This window comes from Leptomonas pyrrhocoris (assembly GCF_001293395.1).
Source record: "Leptomonas pyrrhocoris isolate H10 chromosome Unknown, whole genome shotgun sequence".
Classification (NCBI taxonomy): domain Eukaryota; phylum Euglenozoa; class Kinetoplastea; order Trypanosomatida; family Trypanosomatidae; genus Leptomonas; species Leptomonas pyrrhocoris.
In genome coordinates this window covers 56,635-71,311 of record NW_015438369.1, presented here as the reverse complement: position 1 = coordinate 71,311, position 14,677 = coordinate 56,635, and the positions used below count along the sequence as shown (strand labels likewise).

The 14,677-nt window shown below is 50.1% G+C and overlaps 5 protein-coding genes across 5 annotated transcripts; all 5 read left to right on the top strand.

Annotated features, from left to right (window-relative positions):
* Positions 1-1,706: 1,706 nt before the first annotated feature.
* On the top strand, positions 1,707-2,786 carry ABB37_06083 (hypothetical protein; the record flags this gene model as incomplete). The annotated part of the gene is made up of 1 exon (XM_015804321.1): positions 1,707-2,786. The coding sequence occupies one exon, from the start codon at positions 1,707-1,709 to the stop codon at positions 2,784-2,786; it is 1,080 nt and encodes a 359-aa protein (XP_015656895.1).
* Positions 2,787-4,939: 2,153 nt separating this feature from the next.
* ABB37_06082 (hypothetical protein) lies at positions 4,940-5,608 on the top strand (the record flags this gene model as incomplete). Its single annotated transcript, XM_015804320.1, has 1 exon — positions 4,940-5,608. One exon carries the CDS (start codon positions 4,940-4,942, stop codon positions 5,606-5,608), a length of 669 nt encoding a protein of 222 aa, XP_015656894.1.
* Positions 5,609-8,109: 2,501 nt separating this feature from the next.
* ABB37_06081 (hypothetical protein) lies at positions 8,110-8,874 on the top strand (the record flags this gene model as incomplete). The annotated part of the gene is made up of 1 exon (XM_015804319.1): positions 8,110-8,874. Exon 1 carries the CDS (start codon positions 8,491-8,493, stop codon positions 8,872-8,874), a length of 384 nt encoding a protein of 127 aa, XP_015656893.1. The 5' UTR covers positions 8,110-8,490.
* A 906-nt stretch (positions 8,875-9,780) lies between these two features.
* On the top strand, positions 9,781-10,705 carry ABB37_06080 (hypothetical protein; the record flags this gene model as incomplete). Its single annotated transcript, XM_015804318.1, has 1 exon — positions 9,781-10,705. Exon 1 carries the CDS (start codon positions 10,010-10,012, stop codon positions 10,703-10,705), a length of 696 nt encoding a protein of 231 aa, XP_015656892.1. The 5' UTR covers positions 9,781-10,009.
* Positions 10,706-12,070: 1,365 nt separating this feature from the next.
* On the top strand, positions 12,071-14,094 carry ABB37_06079 (hypothetical protein; the record flags this gene model as incomplete). The annotated part of the gene is made up of 1 exon (XM_015804317.1): positions 12,071-14,094. The coding sequence occupies exon 1, from the start codon at positions 12,961-12,963 to the stop codon at positions 14,092-14,094; it is 1,134 nt and encodes a 377-aa protein (XP_015656891.1). The 5' UTR covers positions 12,071-12,960.
* Between the last annotated feature and the right edge of the window lie 583 nt (positions 14,095-14,677).

Sequence of the window (14,677 nt, the reverse complement as noted above, 5' to 3'; positions counted from 1 at the left end):
TCTCCGTTTCCGCGTTGCCATCCTTCCTCTTCATCTCCTCTGTTTTTCTTACAAATTCAAAAAACAAAAAAGAACCAAAAACATTTCCTTTCTTTTTCTTTTATTTGCGAAATTTCTTCTTTTCTTTTGTGTTTTTTCCCCTCCGTTGCGTTGTAACTCTTCAGAGTTTGCGGATCCGCGCGTTACGCCTTTGCGCTCTCCGTGTAGAACACAGTTAACGGAGATATACGTGTATGGCTGTTCCTGCGCCTTCCGGAGCTGTTTGAGTGTTAAACGTTCGAATCCGTTCTTCTCTTCTTTCTCTTCTTTCTCAGGATCATTCTCCCCCCCCCCCCCCACTTTCTTGTTTCTTTCCTCTACGGGAAAAGGAAAGGTCTGCTTTTCCGTCTCTCTTCTCATCTCCTCGCGAAAACAACGGAAGATACGACAAGCGATATTCCAAAGTTGAAGAAGGCAATTGAAAGAAAAATAAATAACAACTAAAAGCAGTTTGCCGTAGATTTTTTTCTGTTGTTGCCGGCTCGAATTTAAAAGAACATTACAGCGCCCTCCCTTTTTTCTTTATTATATTACTTGTCGCCTTCCCTCAAGTTACTCCACGAAGAACACCTCTGGAACACGCTGAGAGCGAAGAAACGCGCTTCCAATTCACGCACGCCTTTCTTCGTCCTCTTTTTCTCTCTTGCTCGCCGTAAGACCAAAAAAAGGGAAAAAGACCAGCAAACTGACCATTCTTGTGCTGATTTAATCTTTTTTGCAGCGTGTTTACAATATCTTTTCCATCCTCTTTGTTTGTTTATTACTACTGTTATTCCGACTACCTTGCACCCGCCCCCCAGTCTGCCAGTTGCTTGCGGCGTTAACTGTTCCCACGTTAGCTAGTCTTCGGATTTCACGACATATTCCGGCTAAATCGTCCCCTCCTTTGTGGGTTCGCCTTCCATCAGTTTCTTCTTTTATTATTATTACTGTTGGCGTTATCGGTTTTTTTTTTTGCCCTTTTCTTCTTGTGTACGAGACGCTGAAACCCCTCCCACAGCTTTCCAGTGTGGCACCTTCAGTGCAGCAATAAAAAGGACCCCCTTTTCCCCCCTTTCCGAGTGCGTGCGAGTTGTCTCTCGCAGCATCTTCAGTTCTGAAAGCAAAGCAAACATCAGCAGTAGGCAAGCGCCTTGCAAAACATTTATTATTGCCAGCGTTACAAGAAACACAAACACCCATGCACACACACATACCCACGAACGTGCCCACCATAAACAAAACAATTCTAAAGGAATATCAAAAAGAAAAGACAACAATAACTACCTCTACCAAATCGCACTGTTTCATTATTATTATTATTATTATTCTCTTCAGCGAGCTTGCCGGCCGAAACATTTTCTTCACTTCTTCGTCGTTCACCTCAGCCTGAAGCGAAGCGAACAGCGTGCTAAAAGTCTGTTTTAAAAGAGAAGTATCAGGTGAGTGTGCCATCTCTCTCTCTTTTTCGTTTTTCAATTTTTCCCGAAATTATAGTGTTTTCTTTTCTTGTTTCCGCGTGTGTGCGCATTCTAAATCATCGTCTCCAAATAAGTTTTGTTTGTGTTTGTGATTTTAATAACAGGGCTTTTTTTTGTCTCTTTCTCTCTCTCCCCTCTTCACGGAAAAATATCAAAATCGCCTCTAATACAACAAAGAAATCAAGAGAACCGAGCAAAAAAAAAAGAATGAGCCTCATGAAGCACTCTTTCAACGGACGCGTCAACACTGGGACGGAGAGCCGGTTAAACCTGCTCGTCCGCTACCTTGACCACACCGTCGACGATGATCAGCTGCGCCGCTACTTCGCTCAATTCGGTGACGTCACATCCTCGATGGTGATGCGCGATATCTTGACCGGCGAGAGTCGCGGCTTTGGCTTTGTGCGCTTCGTCCGGCCCGCCGAGGCCATGCGGGCGATGGCGGCAACGGACGGTAAAAAGATTGGCGGAAAAGCTGTCAACGTCCTCTGGGCGAAGCAGCAGCACGACATGGCTCCCGCCGGTCAGGAGCGGCTGAGGATGAACAAACTCTTCCTGCGCAACGTGCCGATGGATGTGTCGGAGCAGCAACTCGTCTCCCTCGTCCGTCACTGCGGCGACGTGACGGAGGTGTCGCTGCACAACGATCGCATTTCGGCCTCTTGCCACGCCCCAAGCCGCCGAATTGCCTTTATCGTCTTCAACACCGAAGGCGCGGCCGAGGCGGCGCTGCACGCCGTTCACAACACCTGTCCCTTCCGCAGCTGCCACAACATTCCGCTGATGGCGAAGCTGTCGGAGGATTACAAGGCGAAGAACCTCGCGCACAACAGCAGTAGCAGCTGCAGCAGCACTTCGCCGGAGCGGTACCCCGAGACCCCCGCCTACGCCCTTCCTGTACCGCTGCGTCGCAAGTCGCAGGACGTGATTTCCGTGCCGCTGATCGTGAAGTTCGCGGAACTGAACGGGTGCCGCGTGTCGACACCGAATAGCACGATGGCACGCTCGCCTGGCATCTCCAGCCTCGTCCCCTCGCTCGAGTCGACGAGCCTGGAAATGGGCGCCGTGGCGTCGGTGCGGGCCACGTCCATCGTGGAGCTGGAGAACAGCGGCCACTTAGCCAACTTGTCGCTCAGCACGCCGATGCGGCACCTCTCGAGGGAGGCGCGGGTGTACCGCCACTGCCCGTACTCCGGCACCCAGATAATCCCGGCGAGCATGACGATGAGCTGCACTTCAATCTACGCGGACTCGCCCGTGGCGCAGCGCCCGCCTCACAGGGTGTAGGAATAGAATACACTATTGCACGGAGAACTGGTGTGGTTTGATTCGTGTCATTATCTTCTCTCTCTCTTTATATATATATATATATGTTGTGTGTAGCTGTGCGCTCTCTCTCCCAGCTCCCCCCTCCCCCCTTAAGTGCTTCTGTGCAAGTCCTGCGCCTTCGTTGACGGAGTCGGAGCGGACATCCACTCCGGTGCGCGGAGAGCCGGCGTTTTTTAAAGAGTTATTTCTTCTTTTCTCAGCGTAAAGAGAAAAAAGAAAGCAGTGGGAATTCCGCATCTCCGCAGCGGAGGGGTTTCAATGGCATTTGATGACGACGACGACGATGATTTGTCGTTTCATTGGTGAGGGGCTTTTCTCTCTCAACAGATTCTTTTTTTTTCCCCTTTCAGCGTCTCTTCGTGGTACGGCCGTGCGCGTTCCGGGCACACGCGTCATCCGACGAGACTGCGCCGCAACGCAAAGAAGCACAGCTGAGTTTGCTGATGAAGCCTCTTCCCCAGCGTTGAAGGTTCCTTGCGGGAAACGCGATGACACGGATAGCCTGCACCGATGCATCTTCGGGAAAGGGTCGTCACTGGACGGAAAACAGAAAACAAGAGAGAGAAGGAGCTGAGGAGCCACAATTTTGGTTTGTATTCCGAGCAGCACTTGTACCTCAACTGTTGTAGAAGGAAGAGGTTCCGATGACTTCTTCCTTCGCTTCCCTGTTTTGTACGTCCTGTTACTTCGCTTTCGATCTGCGAAGGAACCCTCTTCATCTGCCCTTCCTTTGTCAACTGCACACTCGGGCGGAGGGGCGGAAGCCGCGTAAGCTTTCGCACACACACACAAAATAGGAGGGGGAAAAACCAACTGGTAGCTCGATTTCTTGGAAGAGAGATTCGCGAAGGATGCAAAGAGATCATACGCGACCCGCCAAAAGATTTGTACTTACCGGATTAATTGTCCTGTAGAACATTTTTACTTTGCTTTTCCTCTTTTCGCTCTTGAATCTGTCGGTACTCGCAAAGTTTGTCGTTTCTTCCTCTTTTTCTTTTTTTCCCTTTTTTCCCGATTGCTGCATAAAATGAGAATCTTTTTCTTTCTTGTGTGTCGGCGGTAAGATGCTCTGTTCTGGATGTGGACTCTTTCGTGTGTGTGTGTGCTCCCAACGTTGCGCTCTTTCTTCTCGTGGCCGTGTGGAGTCAAAGGTCCGCACCACCGCCACAGGGGTTATAATGGGCTTCGTTGGCGTGAGATTCATTTTGAAGAGCTCCCCTTTTTTGTGTTTGTGCACTGGCGTCGTGTAGTGGTGGACTCTCTTCGCTTCCTTTTTTTATATTTCCCTGTAAACTCCTCTCTTGAGTGTCTTCATACCCCACGTTGCTTTCTGGTTCTCCACTGTAAAAACCCCAAAATCTTTTCATTAATGTTTATCTTCTTCGCCCTCTCCGACATTTTTTTTTCCTGCTTAAGCAAAGAAAAGCGGTGTTTTCTTACCTTCATTTTGTTAGGCTGCTTTAAGTAACGATGTGGCACTCCCACTCCCCCTCTCCACAGAAAGCCTCCCCCCCTTCCCCAATTAAGCAGCAGCCGGAGTGCTTTTATTCTTTTCCGTACTTCATTCTTCATCTCTTCATCTCTTGTTTACTTTTATGTTGGTGTTGAGAAAGGAAAGGAAAAAGGCGGAGGAGAAACAAGAACGGCGAGAGTTTGTTCGCTGGAGATCTTTGGTGCTACCGTGCCTCCCTCCTGCCATTCGCACGGGTTCACGTTTTCCATCAGTCCCGGCTTTTATTCTGACATTTTTTTCTTTTTTGATGTTGGTTCTTGTCCGTTCTTCTTCTTGCCTTTTTTTTCTTCTTTCTGATCCTTCTTTTGCTAATGTGAAGGCTTTGAGGGGTGACTTACACGTCCACACCCTCTCTTCATTGGGTCTTCTCGGGGGTTACCAATTCTTTCTTTTACATCTCGCTTTCCTTTGATGTTTTATCTTTTTTAATGGGACAACAGGTAGAACATAAGAGTGTGGCTCTCACTCACTCGCCGTCCCGCGTGAAGGAATCTTTTTTTTGGTTTTTGTTGTTGAGATGCGGGTTTTTTGTGTGTTTTTTTTTTTCTTCTAACTCGCGTTGTTCCACGAGCTGCCGTTTGAAAGCACAACAACGAGAATGAAAAACAAATCACTGAACCCCATCTGGCACAACTGTTCTTCTTCTTCACTTAAACATCTGTTTTCTTTTTTCCCTTTCTTGTTGCTGTTTTACATCTCACCGAGCGTTTCAAAACGTTTTTCTTTTCTCTTCTCTCTTCTCTCTTTTCATTTTCTTCTTTTCGTTTTCTCTGCATCGAGAGGTAAGCGTCCACGCCGCACTTCTGCTCCACTTCCGTTGCTCAGCACGTTTCTCGGTGGCCGGGCGACGTCCCCTCTCTTTTTCTGGTTTTCAGCTTTATGTTTCCTCGCACAGCGCGACAGCAGTCTTTTCTCTTTCCCGAAGCAGCACACCTTGAAGTATCACTGCATTACAAAAAAGATCCGCGAAGAATCAAACATAATACGCGCTGTGTTTTTACATTTCTTAAGGACCTTCTCGGGCTTCGCACGCAGCACCAACATCCATAAACAGCGTCGTGCGTTCAACGCCGTGCTACAACACAAACAACGAAAAAACCAAAGAAAGGAAGCAAAAGGAGATGGTGAACGTCGCTGGTGCTGCCCCAGCGCGGCAGAAGGTTTTGCACTATCTAGCGCAGCTGCTGGGTTTCATCTTTCGATGAATAATAGTAAGAAGCCAACACACAACGTTGCGGTGAAGTTGCCCCTCTCTTCTTTTGAATAGTTTTTCTTTTATTCTGATGCTGGGTAGAGGAAAGGTGAAGTATATGGTGCCGTTCTGCGTGCACACAGCTGTCTTCCCCGGGTGTTTTGAAGTGGCAGGTCGTTGCACCACGACGAAGACGCGCTGCCTTTTTTTTCTTTGAAGAAAGTCGCAAAATAAAAAAAATGTTTTGTCTCCGTCGATATCCGTCGATATCCGTCATTTCCCTTTTTTTGTTTTATTGTTTCCCGAACAGGCAACCCCTACAGGGTGGCTACACTGGTCTTTTCGTGAGGTACGCTGCCGGGCAAGCAGTAGGAGAGGCTTTCACATCAACCTACATACATACATACATATGCGTATCTGCGTTGCTCACCTTCGCGTCTTGGGCGGGAATGAATGGAATCTCTCCTCCCCCCTCCCCTCCACGCCCCCTTTCTCTTTTTTTTTTTTCGTTGCTGAGGCAAAAAAACGCCATCGGTGGTTCAACCCCACATTCGTCTCCTCGCGTTGACGCCAAAGATGGAATAATAATAATAATTAATAATGATGCGCGAGGAAGGGGGAGGGGTGGCGCTGGAAATGCGTAGAACCGCGTCACCACTACTTCAATGAAAGAAAAGAAAAACGAAAAAGGGAAGGACAGCACAGGGAGGGCGCGCCTTTGAATCGGAGTCTTCTGCGCGAAGATGGTAGGCGGGGTGTGCGACACAGAAGTGTGGCCATCTCGCTGTTCGGGTGGAAGGCGGCTTTTGCAGAAAACATAGCGCCCCGAAAGGTCGCTCTCTCTCTTTCTTCTTTCTGTATTTCTACAAGCTGTTTTTAGCGTCTCTTCCGTCCTTTTTTTTGTTTTTCTCTTTCTGCGAAAACGAGTCGTGTTGGCGCTTGTGTTGATAGTATCGAAGCCGCAGAGCTTACCTCCTCGACTTTCTTTGCTGGCTTTCGAAACGTTGCCTCGGCTACGGTGGAGGGCCTACTGTCACTCTGCTTCTCTAATGCGGCTTTCAGCCTGCTGTGAAGGAAATACTTTAACAGCTCTTCAATTGTGCATCACAGCAAGCCTACAAACACCTCTAAAAAGTAAAACCATTTGTATCTCTTGCTTTCTTTCTTCTTTATATCCCTTTTTGGAAAAGAAAAAGTGCGGCCGTGGTGTTGCGACTACAGCCTACCGCAATAACTTCTGTTTTTTCTATCTTTTTTTTTGTTGATGTAATGCTTCAACGCTCTTCGTCGTCGTCTTCGCTTTCGAGTTTCTTTCTTCTTCTTCGGCGGCGCTTCCCGATTTGAGTGGGATAATTACACGCTTCTGGAAAAGGTATGCGCTCTGCGTGCAACAAAGAAATATATGTTTGTTTTCTCATCCACGTTGCCGTCATTTCACGGTGCACCGAGCACATTTTTTTTTTCGTTCTTCTATATGTATTGTCTCTGACGGCCAATCCTTTCTTCTTCTTGTACTTTCTTCCGTTTTATGTTTTTCTTCTGCGCGTTGCGACACTCGAACTCACCTCATCACTTTCGTCTTCTCTTTTTCCGTTTTCCCTTTGATTTTTTTCCCCTTTTACGTTCGTTCTCAGAGAGTCCTGTGCGTCGGAATCACTGCGGTGTGTGTTGATGCAGGACAGATCCACCTTGCCGAAACGCTTCTTCTTAAAAAAAAAAACCCGGCTACTCTTTTTTTCTTCTCGAACTCAAAGCTCCCCTCTACGCATGTTTTGAGCTCACGAACGCCTGCGCTTTCGCTCCATTTTTGCTCTCCTTTGTGGTCGTACACACGAGTATGTGTGCGTGTGTGTGAGAGCTAATGTTGCCACTAAAGCCACGATCCTGTAGCGATATAATCTTCTTTTTTTAATTATTATCGCTGCAGTTTTCCGCCTTCACACTATGCACTTTTATTTTTCTTCCTTTCCGTTCGATCACGTTGAGTGCTTCAAAAGCGCTAGTGTTGGCTCTTTGCGAACTGCTTTGTTTTATGTATAAGAGCCTGCCGCATCGAATAGAAAGCAGTGAGAAACAGGGGGCAAGTTCGCCTGTGCAGGCGCAGGAGTAAACGGCCTAATAATAAAATAATAGTTCTTCAGAAAATTGTTTTAAAATTAAAAAAAAGCCCAAAGAAGAAGAAAAGCTGCACGTCTGAGTTCGCAGCGCTTCCGTTGTCGTATTACCTTCCTCCCTCCCTTTCTATTGGTTTGCCGCAGCTCAGTTAGCATAAGGAGTCAGCGAAGATCAGAGACCTTCTTTGTTTTTCTTTAGGAGGTTTCCTCCGGTCATTTCTGTTCGCCAACCGGCGAAGAACACACACCCAACAACGAACACAAAACTGAATGCGCAGGGCACCTACAAACACACATTTCAAGGGGCTCACCTGCCGTACGATCCAACAGCGTTCCCGGTGGAGTATCTCAAACGAATATTTTTCATTCGACCTACGTCACGTCATTGTATGATCCGCAATCTGATTAGCGACGCTCATATCTCCTTTCCCCCTTTTTTGCTCCCTTTGAATCATCCTTGTAGTGCGATTTTGTTTTCCCTGATTGCTTCGGGGGCGTTGATGTGCCGTTGATGCTTTCTTTCTTATTCCTCACATGTTGGCAGGCAGAAAGGCCAATAATGAATGTGACGAGGGTGATGGGTAATTATTTTCTTCTCCAAACAGAAACCCTCCTTTCTCGTTCTCAATTGCGTGCGTGGTAGAAGAACATTATCGGAAAGATAATCATGACTTGACGCAATGAGCTGTGTGGACGGTGAAAGAACAAGGAAGAAGAAGGAAAAACTTCTGTTTTCTTTTCCGAAGTACTTCTTGTTTCTAATGGATGTCTATTTACAGCTGAAAATAATAAAAGAAAACAACGCCAGCTGAAAACGGTGTTGTTGGCAAAAAAACCGAAAAGATGACTCTCGGCGTGTTGAGGGAGCGGCGCACGAGCGTTCAAACGAAAACAGCCAAACGAAACCCGTCAACGGCAGTGGGAAAGGAGAAACAAACAAACAAAACAACCCCCAACGTGTTTGTTGATTCCGAGAGGAGGCTTTTTTCTTTTTCTGTTGTTCTGGATAGCTCTCTGCTGTTCTATTCCACCATTCCGGGTGACGCGACCTTTTTTTTTCGCTGGGAATTCGTACCCCTCATGACTCGTGGAACTGCACGATCTCTTCAGCGTATGAGCCGTGTGTTGTGGCCGACGACCGCTGTTTTTGTTTTGTTTGTTTTGCGTTTGTTTTCTTACTCTTTCAATTTCGGTCCCGTTTTTCACGCCGCCGTTTTTCCCTTCTAGCTGCTTTTCTTATTCTTATTCTTATTCTATTCTATTCTATTGTCAAACTTTTTTTTGCTGTTGATGATTCCGAATAACTGAACTTCTGCACGTTTCCGTGAGAGCACGCGAAACTTGCTCTCGGAACGCGCTGCTTCTCTGCAGCACTTCGTTAACCGATCGGAACAAAGGGAACTGGTGGAAGCAATATTCATACGACCACTAGCAGTGACGCCAACGGAGGAGGGAGGGCGTGTTTGTTCTTGCGAGTTTGAATAGCGCCCCCACCCCCTCACCGGAGAGGACGGTGCGCGTTTCAAATAACAATAAAAAGGTGTACACATAGGTGTCCGTATCTTTCCCAAAGAGCCCAGGCCAAAACGTGCTGCAGAACCGAAGTTATGAAAAGAATGTATTGAAAAGAAAATACCAATATATAGAAAGAAGCGTTTTCCCTCGCCCTTTTTGTTTTTGAAAGGCGCACGTGAGGGGTAGCACGGAAGCAGGTCAATACGCTCTGCGCCACGTTCTTTGGAACGGGGGGCGTTGTTGTCGTTTGCTCTACTTCGACGTACGTAGAATGGGTGATACGCGTCGAAATTCTCGTTGACGCATGGGGAGCGCACCGTACGCGTTGAAATCATTTCCCCCTTTTCCCCGGCCCTTTCGCGGCAAAAACAAATGAAAAGATTCTCTTGTTGCGCGTACGGATCACTGAGGAGGAGCACACACGATGCACTGGCTGCAAAGTCACTTTTAACCCCCCCCTCTTCCCTCCCCTCCCCTCACATTCTCCATTTCTTCATTTTCTCATTCCATTTTGTTTTTCTTCTCTCGTTGTGCTGCGCACGTTTTCCAACTGCGTTGCGGCGCTGCTGTACCTGCCTGAAATACACATATGTCTGTTTTTGTGATGCATGGCACGTAGGTTTTAAAATAATCAGCGGCCACAGCAGTCCCACCGCGACATCAGCCTTCCCTGCGGCTTAAGAAGACGAAGAAGAAAAAGCGCTGGAGGTCCGTCTGCCGCTCGAGCGCCACGTTCTTTTCGACTACCCTTGCGGAAACTACAGGTGTGATGGCAACAGGAAGCTACATCCGAACGCGCCTCTTCTCCTTTCCGCTTCCACGACACACACACCCACCTCGATCAATCATGACCACCGACAGGGGCGGCTTGGCAAACCTGCTCGTCACCAACCTGGCACCCAGGGTGGACGATACCGCTCTCCGGATGGCCTTCGAACGCTTCGGCACCATCGCATCATCGAAGGTGATGTACGACAACCACACAGGAGAAAGCACCGGAACCGCGTTTGTATGTTTCGCCGCACAGGCGGAGGCGGAGGAGGCTCGTTGCCAGATGCACCGCTCCGAGTTTCGCGGCCGCAAGATCTGCGTACGGCGGGCAAAGACGCCGACATCCAGCGTACTCACGGACGAGGATCGCTTCCGGCTACGCAAGGGTTTCGTGCGCAACGTTCCGCTGGACGTGACGGCGGAGACGTTGGCGGAGTGTGTCTCGCGGTACGGGACCGTGCTGCGTGTGCAGCTGCGCAAGGACTCCATTGCCAACGCGGCTGACCCACGCCAAATCGCCTTCATCACATTCGCTGAGGGCGGCGCCGCGATGGCGATGTGCAACGCGCTGCATCACACGCTGCCCTTCCGCAGCTGCTTCGGTGTGCCACTGCTGTGCAACGTACGGCAAGAGGAGACGCCCTCGGAGGGGCACTCCTCCTCGGAAGACTTGCCGATGGGAACTGCCGCACCGTCTTCCGTTGTCATGGTGCAGGCCGGGCGGTACCGCCACGACCCGTACCGCTTTCCCTTTCTGACATACCTGCAGTAATCTCGTTCTTTCCTCACACGGGTCCGCTTCCCTCACCGCACGTCGTTGCCCTTGCGCGTCTTAGCGTGTGCTTCTTTTTCCCTTTTAGTAAATTACTGAAGAGAAAAAGAAGCACACGCTAAGACGCGCAAGGGCAACGACGTGCGGTGCGGGAAGCGGACCCGTGCAATTTAATGCATTTTTTAGTTCGCTGTATTGTGCTTTCTCCCTTTTTTGTTTTTCTTTTCTCTAAAATGGTTTGCGACCTCTCGGAGCTGGGATGAGCTCCGCTCGCGAAGGTGCCTTTATTGTTTGTTTATATCGATGTGGCTTCCGTGTTTCTTCTCTTCTTGTTTCCTCGCGAGGTTGGGCGGAGCAGCCTCTCTACTCACGTTGTCCTCCGAAGCGCATTTCGCGGTCTCGGACGGTGTACGCGGAGTGCAACAAGTCACCCCGTCGTGCAACACACCACGGAGGGCGGTAAGGACCCATACACACGCGGAGAGGGAGCGGAGGCTGACGGACGTCGATGATTGGAGGCGGCGTCTCGCTGTCTCGCTCTCTATGTGTGTTTCGTGCGGTGTAGCCCTTATCGTTCCTTCTCTGTTGTGTCAACTGCGGTAGCATTTTTCATGTTTCTCTTCTATGCTTTGCTTTTGTTGCTGTGCTATCAAAAAAAAAAATTCAAAATAGCAGCATCGAGCGCCATCCCACAAGATGGAGCTCTTGCCCTTTTGTCCGCGCCCTCGAAGGGTGGTCCACCCTCCCTCGAGGGGACTGACGCAAGGACAAGAGCTCCATCTTGTGGGATGGCGCTCGATGCTGCGCAGCGATGTGCTGTCGAAGTTCTTTGTTTCTTTTTTTTTTGGTTTTGACCACATTGATGATGAGTCCTTTTCTTCTATAGAGTCTGTGATAAACCTTTTTTGTTCTTCAAGTTGAGAAGACACGTGAACACAAGAAGACACACGCACACAGAGGTGCGCGTTGATGTGGCGTCACGCCGGCGCTGATGCACCGGTCGTGGTGCGTGTTGACGTGGGAGCCGGGACGCTACGGACGAGAGGCGCCTGCTCGGTGGGAGACCCGTCGTCGCGCAGGGATTTTCCTGCACGGCGTTTGTGGAGAGCGTGTCTGTGTGTGTATGGGCCGATCAGCGGTGTCAGCCGTCGCCTCGTGGTTCTTCTCCAAGACCCACAGCTGCACCTCGAGGCCGTCACCGCTGCGAGGGCGAAGGAGGCTTTCGCTTGTGCCACACTTCCCATCTCATGCATCTTCCACTTTCCTGTTGGTGTCTCCTCCCCGGCTTTCGACGCTCTTCTCTCCATCTTCGATTATTTCAATCCACGCATGCGCACACACTCTCGCGCCTCTGCCGCTGTCACAGAGTAACTGTTTTCTGCCCAAGTGAACCTTTCGCAAGTCCCACTGCCACGATAAAGCTCTGTCCACGGTGCACGTACATCCAACCACCAGTTCCAAAAGTTACGCGGAGTCGATTCAACGTAGTGTAAAAGCACTCACTCACTCACTCACTCTCTCTCCCCCCCCCTCCTCCTATTCGATTACGAATCTCTTTCGCTGCTCGTTTGGTGCTGTCTGCTGTCAGCTTTAGATATATAAACGTATATATCCGACTGCTCTTTGCATTCTTTGCTTGCAAAGCGAAAGACCCGAGAAGCGAGCCCCTTTCTTTCTTTCATTCCTTTCTCCCGCCTTTTTCCCTTCACTTTTATTTCTTCTTTCTTTTGCTTTGCTTTTTTCCTTCTGTGCTTATTTACATCAACAGCGAATTCGTTATACTGTCTTCTCCTCTCCTTTTTATATCGCTATTTGTGAAATATATATTTCTTCCTCTTTTGCTTATTACTGTTACTATTATTATTATTATTATTTCCTGTTCGCTGGAGAATTGCGGCCACGCGTTTTGGGTCCGAATTCAAGTCTTTTGCACTTCTTGCGTCTCACTGCTGCTTTACGCGAGAATTCAAAAATTGCTTTGGTATATAAACGGTTTCCCCGCTTCCACCCCCGCACACTCGCAAGTACCTGCTCTCCTCGTCTCTCTACCTTTATATACCCGTAGAACGTCGCTGCTGTGTCACCTCACTGAGTCTCCTGCTTCTTCGTTACCCTCGATCACCGTAGAACACGACAGGACCAAAACCACCTTCGACTCCAACATCTCGAAAAGGAAACACGATACCAAAGAGAAAATCTTCGACATTGTCCGCGCTCTTTTCCCTTTTTGCGATCACCCCCTGCTCGCCACCGTCATGTGCCACGTCGCCACTCCCACTTCCACTCCCACCGCCATCGCGATGCCCCCGCAGGTGCTGTCCCCGACATCGATGTCATCGCACAGCGTGACGCCGCTGCGGTGCCCCACCGAGTTGCAGTTCTACACCCCCAGCAGCACGAACCTGTTTGTCCGCTACCTCCACGGCGAGGTGGACGACAGCCGCCTGCGCGAGATCTTCTCCGCCTATGGACGCATTACGTCCTCGATGGTGATGCGCGACATCCACAGTGGGCAGAGCCTCGGCACCGCCTTCGTGCGCTTCTCGAAGCACCAGGAGGCACTGCGCGCGCTGTGCGAGGCCCACGGCATGCCCCTCTTTGGCAAGAGCATCTCGGTCCAGTGGGCGAAGCAGCAGCACGACGACACGCCCGCCGGGCAGGAGCGGCTGAAAATGAACAAACTGTTCCTGCGCAACGTGCCGATGGATGTGTCGGAGCAGAGCCTGGTGGACCTGGTGGCCGGCTACGGTACGGTCAAGAAAGTGACGATGCACAACGACACGGCGCCGATCATGGACATCAACGCGCGTCGCCGCATTGCCTTCATCACCTTCGCGGAGGAAGGCGCCGCCGAGTGTGCGTTGCGGGCAGTGCACAACACCTGCCCCTTCCCGCTGTGTTGCGGGGTGCCGCTGATGTGCAAGCTGATCAACGACGCCATCAAGTCGAAGAAGCATCGCGTGCGCAGTGACAGCGCGGGCAGTCAGTCCAACGAGGCGAGCTCCGTGGCGATGATGACGCCTGCTGTGGTGGTGCCGACCGTGGCTTCGACGGACGTGTCGACGCCGGCCTTCACGCGAGCTGCGCTGCGTGAAGGCAACCTGTGCAAGCTCTCTCTCGAGTCCCTCACCACGGCTCGCTCCTCGCCGTTCGTCTCGGGGGCGGATGAATCCATGTCAACGACGCCCAGCCGCTCCTACGGTGCCTCGCAGTGGGACATCGCCCCGGCCGTCTCCACGCCCGTTGGCGCCTTCGCCGGTTTTATTCCGATGCCGGTCGGGACGCCGTCCTCCACATCCTCGCGGCGCGGAAGCCTGAATGAAGCGACACAAGGCTCGCGGTTCTGCCACAACCCATATTCCATGGGCGGCGAGAAGATCTTCGTGTGAGGCGGCACGGGAACACCAAACAGGTGCTTTCTTCTCTTTCCTCTTTCTCTTTTTTTTGTTTTTCCCTGGGAAGCTTTCGTTTCTTCATCTTTCCCCCCTACCCAAGTGAACGTGCCCGTTATATACGTCTTTTACTCTACTTGTATTAAAGGAAAGAAAGAAGGAAAAGCTAGTACGGCTGCTGTACCCCTTTGTAAAGGCTCTTTCCTTTTCCCTCCCTCTTCGCTTTAGCCCCCCCCCCCCTCCCCATCCTCTGTTTTTACAGTTCAGCGGTGTGCGTGTCGGTGTTCTCGGGTGTGCTGGTGGGACGGCTCGATCGTAGAGAGACTTGCGCCGACCCCGCTCTTCGACAGGACGCGACAACGACCGTGGCAGGCAGCGGGACCTAAAACTCCCCACCCCCAAGGAAGGGAAAGAGAGGGAGAAGAAGCTGTCTTCTTCTCCCCCTTTTTTGTTTTAGCAAGGATTCGTACACCCCTTCCGCAACCGCAACTCATACCCATACAAAGGAACAACCCTTTTGAATTTATCACCATATATATATATATATATATATATATATGTTGTCTTCTGTCTTTCTTTC